Source organism: Macrobrachium nipponense, chromosome 10 (assembly GCF_015104395.2).
Source record: "Macrobrachium nipponense isolate FS-2020 chromosome 10, ASM1510439v2, whole genome shotgun sequence".
In the NCBI taxonomy this organism is placed as follows: domain Eukaryota; kingdom Metazoa; phylum Arthropoda; class Malacostraca; order Decapoda; family Palaemonidae; genus Macrobrachium; species Macrobrachium nipponense.
Genome location: NC_087204.1, coordinates 32,551,700 through 32,560,351, shown reverse-complemented (window position 1 = coordinate 32,560,351; position 8,652 = coordinate 32,551,700). Strand labels below are relative to the sequence as shown.

Here is an 8,652-nt window from a genome sequence, read left to right as displayed (position 1 = left end):
ATGATCTAATTTGTATAACTGCTGTATATCATACAACTTTAAATTACATTTTACAAGTATACTTTCCATGAGCCCAATCAAAAATAAAAAGCAAAAGTTTCCATGGCCTAACCCTTTTACAATTCAGTCAACAGCTACAGTATGTACTACTCGTGCTTCTTCTATGGATCAAAAAATAATGAAAACACGAGTCTAGTAGTATATTTCCAATTTTCATAGTGATTTCAAAAAAATAATAATTGAATGCACAGAAGACTTCTCGGTGTCATACATAATTAACATCCTGTTTGGATTTAAATAATATACATTACAAATCAGATTTGGTGAAATATTATTGAAGTTACACATAACCAATGAATAATATGAAAAGATCATTAATCAGCAGCTCCCGTGATGGAATAAATATATGTATATACATAAAATTCTGAAGAAATACTTGCCATTATATCTTCCTTCTTAATGGTCTTTAAGGAAGGTGGCGATGTGACTTCTGTGACGTAAGTTGCTGTTAAGTCCTCGAGTTTGTCCTCATCAACCTCTATCTTAACAACACTTCTGCTCTGAGACTTCTGGAGGCCACTGGTTCTTGGCCTCCCACGAGATCTAAATGATCCTCTTCCTCTACTTCGGCCAGGTGGTCTGCCTCTTTTTCGTTCAACACGAGGTCGCTTTCCTACAAATGTATAAAATGGGTCCAAGTCAAAAAAAAAATAACCACAAAAAATGACTGGCAATAAGAGTATGGCCAATTTCAATAATTATTTATACTCCAAGTTTAATCATTATCAAAAATGCCTCCTTTTTTTTTTTTTTTTTTTTTTTTTTTTTTTTTACTCAAGTAAAAAATCCAAAGTATGAGAAAAAAAATTATAGGTGCTTTAGTCAAAATATTTTACATGTACTTCTAATTTTATGATGAAGGATGATAACTAATCAAATTAACATCCCTAGCACCAAGAAATTAACTGTGGCAAGCATCTCAATTCAGTTTCTACAATGTTCTGACACCAATTACTCAGTACTGACAATGAGCAAAGAATCCTATTTTCAAAAACCTTAACAATGTGAAATATTACATATCAAGAATGTTTGTCAATTTCTGTGCAATCTTCAACTTGTCTCAGGTTTTCCACAAAAGCAGGAAAAAGAATTATCAGCAGGCATTTCAAAAACAAAACAACAAGGGTGATTTTTGTGTACGTGAAGACATCTTATCGGGAAATCATAGATATCACATGCATAATTTCAGGAAGCAATCAATTTCTTCAGAAAAAAATCTACAGAATAAAATACAATATAGAATTTAGGCAAAGGGCCAAGCTCTGGGACCTATGCAGTAATTTAGCTCTGACATGGAAATTGACAGTAAAAATGTTCAAAAGGTGTAGCAAGAGGAAAACCTGCCATTTCCACAAAGAAACACTTAAGTGAGGTACAAAAGTAATATTGAAGAGAATATGAATGGAAGTACAGTAAAAAGAATGGAAGGGATTGCTGCTAAACAGTGAAGGGAAGCTCCAAATAACCTAATGTAAAGTCTACAATGCACTGATGGCACTGACCACCTATGGAGGAAAAAATTGTATAGGGTTCATAGATCTGTCATTGAATCAGCGTAAATAGGTACACCAAATTCACTATTCATATTCAGGTATTAAAATGGATAAAAAACAAAACCCCTTTACCATATAGCTGATCATCCTGACTATCTAACTCATCCACTGCATCCTCCTTCAGTTCTGCTTTACCATTCACCTCTACCAACGTCCTTTCAAATTTATCCATTACGTGCTGAAAGAGACAATCACATGTGAATGCAACTTTGAGAAAACAACTTATCTAACAAATACATATGAAATGGTAACTACCAGCAACGTCATTATCCATTTGGTCATTTCTATGAATCTGCAATTACTGCAAATGCCTTAGTTACATCCTATCATCACCCTGAGATAGGTAATAATAATAATAATAATAATAATAATAATAATAATAATAATTAATAATAATAATAATAAGATCCAACGGTACATGAACAGGAATAAGGGATACCAACAGAACAAACTATTCGGAAACCAAACAGAAAAGGTATACAGCCAACTAAGAGGGGAAGACAACCACCCAGAAATTCCTGAAGCCGAACCAAGTAAGAGACTTTGGGAAAACATATGGAGCAATCCGGTATCACACAACAAACATGCAACATGGCTCCAGGAAGTCAAGGGAGAAGAAACAGGGAGAATAAAACAAAGATTCAAAGAGATCACGACAGACACAGTCAGACACCAACTAAAGAAAATGCCAAACTGGAAAGCCCCAGGTCCCGATGAAGTCCATGGATACTGGCTCAAAAACTTCAAGGCCCTACACCCACAAATAACAGAACAACTCCAGCATTGTATCTCAAATCACCAAGCACCCAATGGATGACCACAGGAAGAACATCCTTAGTACAAAAAGACAAGAGTAAGGGAAATATAGCCAGTAACTACAGGCCTATCACCTGCCTACCAATAATGTGGAAGTTACTAACAGGTATCATCAGTGAAAGGCTACACAACTACCTAGAGGAGACAAACACCATCCCCCACCAACAGAAAGGCTGCAGAAGGAAGTGTAGGGGCACAAAAGACCAGCTCCTGATAGACAAAATGGTAATGAAGAACAGTAGGAGAAGGAAAACCAACCTAAGCATGGCATGGATAGACTATAAGAAAGCCTTCGACATGATACCACACATGGCTAATAGAATTGCCTGAAAATATATGGGGCAGAGGAAAATACCATCAGCTTCCTAAAAATACAATGCGCAACTGGAATACAATACTTACAAGCTCTGGAATAAGACTAGCAGGTTAATATCAGGAGAGGATCTTCCAGGGCGACTCACTGTCCCCACTACTCTTCGTAGTAGCCATGATTCCCATGACAAAAGTACTACAGAAGATGGATAACGGGTACCAACTCAAGAAAAGAGGCAACAGAATCAACCATCTGATGTTCATGGACGACATCAAGCTGTATGGTAAGAGCATCAAGGAAATAGATACCCTAATCCAGACTGTAAGGATTGTATCTGGGGACATCAGGATGGAGTTTGGAATAGAAAAATGCGCCTTAGTCAACATACAAAAGGCAAAGTAACGAGAACTGAAGGGATAAAGCTACCAGATGGGAGCAACATCAAACACATAGATGAGACAGGATACAAATACCTGGGAATAATGGAAGGAGGAGATATAAAAACACCAAGAGATGAAGGATACGATCAGGAAAGAATATATGCAGAGACTCAAGGCGATACTCAAGTCAAAACTCAACGCCGGAAATATGATAAAAGCCATAAACACATGGGCAGTGCCAGTAATCAGATACAGCGCAGGAATAGTGGAATGGACGAAGGCAGAACTCCGCAGCATAGATCAGAACAACCAGGAAACATATGACAATACACAAAGCACTACACCCAAGAGCAAATATGGACAGACTATACATAACACGAAAGGAAGGAGGGAGAGGACTACTAAGTATAGAGGACTGCGTCAACATTGAAAACAGAGCACTGGCGGCAATATCTGAAAACCAGTGAAGACGAGTGGCTAAAGAGTGCATGGGAAGAAGGACTAATAAAAGCAGACGAAGACCCATAAATATACAGAGACAGGAGAAAGACAGAAAGAACAGAGGACTGGCACAACAAACCAATGCACGGACAATACATGAGACAGACTAAAGAACTAGCCAGCGATGACAGTTGGCAATGGCTACAGAGGGGAGAGCTAAAGAAGGAAACTGAAGGAATGATAACAGCGGCACAAGATCAGGCCCTAAGAACCAGATATGTTCAAAGTACGATAGACGGAAATAACATCTCTCCCATATGTAGGAAGTGCAATACGAAAAGTGAAACCATAAACCACATAGCAAGTGAATGCCCGGCACTTGCACAGAACCAGTACAAAAAGAGGCATGATTCAGTAGCAAAAGCCCTCCACTGGAGCCTGTGCAAGAAACATCAGCTACCTTGCAGTAATAAGTGGTACGAGCACCAACCTGAAGGAGTGATAGAAAAACAAACGATCAGGCAAAGATCCTCTGGGACTATGGTATCAGAACGGATAGGGTGATACGTGCAAACAGACCAGACGTGACGTTGATTGACAAGGTCAAGAAGAAAGTATCACTCATTGATGTCGCAATACCATGGGACACCAGAGTTGAAGAGAAAGAGAGGGAAAAATTGGATAAGTATCAAGATCTGAAAATAGAAATAAGAAGGATATGTATGAGATATGCCAGTGGAAATCGTACCCATAATCATAGGAGCACTAGGCACGATCCCAAGATCCCTGAAAAAGGAATCTAGAAAAACTAGAGGCTGAAGTAGCTCCAGGACTCATGCAGAAGAGTGTGTGATCCTAGAAACGGCACACATAGTAAGAAGAGTGATGGACTCCTAAGGAGGCAGGATGCAACCCGGAACCCCACACTATAAATACCACCCAGTCGAATTGGAGGACTGTGATAGAGCAAAAAAAAAAAAAAAAAAAAAAAAAATAATAATAATAATAATAATAATAATAATAATAATAATGTGTGGCACTGTGGCAGAGTGGGTTAGGTCGTCAATGAACTGGTTAAGCAACATTGGGGCTGGTCAGTTGTTGGAGGGTGACCGCTCTCCTCGGCGTTGATTCCTTGGGAAAGGATCTTTACCATAATTTCCTCAGTCCTACTCAGCATGAAAGGAGTACCTATCCCTGATGGGTTAGGGTCCAGCTATGGGTTAAATAGCAAAACTCAACAACGATGTTACGAAATGAAGGAATAAATGACAACGACGTAAATGGAACAATCTGGCAAACAGAGGAGCTTCGTCCGGCAGCCAGGTACTCAACCCAATTGAAGGGGAAGACGATCATACTTGGAGGTCGTCATCCAGCAACTGACCACCACAACGACAGTAACCAACAGACCTGAGATTGGAGCTACAGAAGCAAACCAAAGGAAGAAATGGACAAGAGAAGAAAATGAGGAAATACGTATGGAGATGCTACATCAGAAGCAACCCGACGGAGAGAGGATATAGAAGAAGGCTGGTCAACATCTGGAATGAGAGGAATAACACCCCCCAAACAGAGCAGAGGCTGGCAGACCGAGTAAGGAACATAAAGGAAGAAACTGGCTCTCCCCAACAGAAAGAGAAGAACTGGAAAGGGAAAGGGAAATGTCACACGACAACGAATTACACGAAGACGAACTGAGAGACTATGCCACAGAGACGACAGGGATGATGAGGTATCAAACAACGACACACAAAGAAAACACCGACGAAGTAACAGAGAGGACGGAATGGGTAGAAAAAGATTAGACAATGGATGGAGCCAGATACAGAGAGAACCAGTACAAAAAGAGGCAAAAGCCCTCCACTGGAGCCTGTGCAAGAAACATCAGCTACCTTGCAGTAATAAGTGGTACGAACACAAACCTGAAGGAGTGATGGAAAACGATTAGGCAAAGATCCTCTGGGACTATGGTATCAGAACAGGTAGGGTGATACGAGCAAATAGACCAGATGTGACGTTTTATTAACAAAATCAGAAGAAAGTATCACTCATTGATGTCACAATACCATGGGACACCAGAGTTGAAGAGAAAGAGAGGGAAAAAAAAAAAATGGATAAGTTATTCAAGACCTGAAAATAGAAATAAGAAGGATATGGGATATGCCAGTGGAAATTGTACCCATAATCATAGGAACACTAGGCACGATTTCCCAAAATCCCTGAAAAGGAATCTAGAAAAACTAGAAGCTGAAGTAGCTCCAGGACTCATGCAGAAGAGTGTGATCCTAGAAATGGCGCACATAGTAAGAAAAGTGATGGACTCCTAAGGAGCAGGATGCAACCCGGAACCCCACACTATAAATACCAACCAGTCGAATTGGAGGACTGTGATAGAGCACAAAAAACAAAAAAAAGTAAAAAAAAAAATCCCCCAGTTAATAATAATAATAATAATAATGACATTAAGCAATTAAACACTATTATATCATTATTATTATATGCATTATTGTTAATATCCCCCTCACTTCATTGAGAAAGCAATCTTGCGAGCAAGGAAGTCGTCTATGGACTTACAGATAATACCAAGGAAAAACCAAAAAGATATGTGTCCCTTCCCTTTAATCCAGAGGTGAAGAATATAAGTGGGCATATAAACAAAAGTCAGAAGGAAACTAAAATTGTGTTCAAATATGAAAATACAATAAGACGCACCCTCGTAAGAAACAATAACAATGATAACAACCCCATAGTCCCAGGCATTTACAAACTACCGTGTATGGATTGTAATTATAAATATTTTGGCGAGAGTGGACGGGGACTAGATATGCGTTTGGGCGAACATAAACAACAATCAAAAAACAGCGCAATAGTAGCACCATGCATTCAGGAATGATCATAGACCCAACTGGAACGAGGCTAAAATTACTTGAAAAGTAATATGTCAATGTCACACGACTAGTCGAGGAAGCTGCTGTAAGTTTAGGAGAATCATTCAAAGGAAACAAGTCTTTTGTCAACAAAGACTCATTTGTTAAATTTTATATTACTAGTATGTTTTTAAAAGTTTTAAACTGTAGGACAGCTCTGTTTTTCCCTCTCCTGATGCTGCTTCTGCCTTGCCTCTCCTAGTCCAGGTAACTGCTGCCCCAGGGGAGTCTGGTTACGGTGCTCAATCTATGCCCTCAGATGAAGGACTACCTGCAATGTTGCAACAATCTCTGCGGAGATCCCAACAGAAATTGCAGCCAGAAGGATTGATAGGGGAGAGGATATCACCTAGTTGGAGTTAACGCCCTCTTTCTTTACCTGGCCCATTAACGAGCTAACAACCATTGTCAATGATCTTCAACGACTCGATTTTAAATTTACCTCTGTACATGTTGTAACTTATTGTTCATTTGGACTGAAGATGAACCCAGGGAAGGGTTCGAAAGCATTCTGTAAAGTCTTATAAATTATACACGGACTCTTAACACTTTGTATTATTGTGGACCCTTTACAACAAAATAATAATAATAATAATATAATAATAATAATAATAATAATAATAATAATAAGGCGCCGTGGCAGAGTGGGTTAGGTCGTCAATGGACTGGTTAAATAACATTGGGGCTGGTCAGTTGTTGGTTGGGTGACCGCTCTCCTCGGTGTTGATTCCTTGGGAAAGGATCTTTACCATAATTTCCTCAGTCTACTCAGCTGTAAATGAGTACCTATTCCTGATGAGTAGGGTCTAGCTATGGGTTAAATAGCAAAACTCAGCAACGATGGAAAGAAATAAAGGAATAAACGACAAGGACATAAATGGAACGGTCTGGCAAGCCAAACAAAGGAGCTTCGTCCGGCATCCAGGTATTCAGCCCAATTGAAGGGGTAGACGGTCAGGTACTTGGAAGTCATCATTCAGCAAATGACCACCACAATGACACTAATCAATAGCCATGGACTGGAGCTACAGAAACATACCACAGGAAGAAATGGACAAGAGAAGAAAATAAGGAAATATGGAGATGCTACATCAGAAGCAACCCAACGGAAAGAGGATACAGAAGAAGGTTGGCCAACATCAGGAATGAGAGGAATAACGCCCCTCAAACAGAGCAGAGGCTGGCAGACCAAGTAAGAAACATAAAGAAAAAGAATGGCTCTCCCCCAACAGAAAGCGGAAATGACACACGGCAACGAATTACAGAAGACGAACTGAGAGACGATGCCACAGAAGACGACAGGGATGATGAGGTTTCAAACAACGACACACGAAAAAACACCGACGAAGCAACCTCCATGAAAGCCTACAACACCAAGAAATTAAGGGAGAAAACAAGTGAGGTCAATGAAATAATGGGAATAATACACACCACCAGTATCACAGAAACAAATAATTTGGCATATGCAAGAGCAAGCTTAGTAGCAGACATGGAGATACGAAAACCAACACAACCAACCCTACAGAAACCAAAACAGCAACCGCCTTGGAAAAGGCGCTTGGAAAAGCAAATCATGGTGATGAGATCTGACTTGAGTAAACTGAGAGAGATGGCAGAAAAAAGGCTAAGAAGCAAGAAAACAAAGGAGGAACTGAACGAGAAATACAAGTACACAAGAGGGGACAAAACAACACAATAGAAGATGTAAAACAGAGGCTTAAGGCCAAAGCACATAAGATCCAACAGTACATGAACAGGAATAAGGGATACCAGCAGAACAAATTATTCAGAACCAACCAGAAAAGACTATACAGCCGATTAAGAGAGGAAGTCAACCACCTAAAAATTCCTGAAGCCGAACCAAGTAAGACTCTGGGAAAACATATGGAACAATCTGGTATCTCACAACAACATGCAACATGCCTCCAGGAAGTCAAGGAAGAAGAAACAGGGAGAATAAAACAAAGATTCACTAAGATCACGACAGACACAGTCAGACACCAACTAAAGAAAATGCCAAACTGGAAAGCCCCAGGTCCTGATGAAGTCCATGGATACTGGCTCAAAAACTTCAAGGCCCTACACCCACAAATAGCAGAACAACTCCAGCATTGTATCACAAATCACCATGCGCCCAAATGGATGACCACAGGAAGAAC

At 39.8% G+C, this 8,652-nt stretch overlaps 1 protein-coding gene across 1 annotated transcript in view; it reads right to left on the bottom strand.

Moving 5' to 3' along the window:
* The window catches only part of LOC135223550 (zinc finger protein OZF-like), an 84,171-nt gene extending 82,336 nt beyond the window's left edge, over positions 1-1,835 (bottom strand). The window contains exons 1-2 of the mRNA XM_064262053.1: positions 1,686-1,835; positions 441-673 (exon numbers count right to left, since the gene is read on the bottom strand). Of these exons, the coding sequence (XP_064118123.1) occupies positions 441-673; positions 1,686-1,785 (333 nt within the window). The 5' untranslated portion in view covers positions 1,786-1,835. The remainder of the gene's footprint in view (positions 1-440; positions 674-1,685) is intronic.
* Between the last annotated feature and the right edge of the window lie 6,817 nt (positions 1,836-8,652).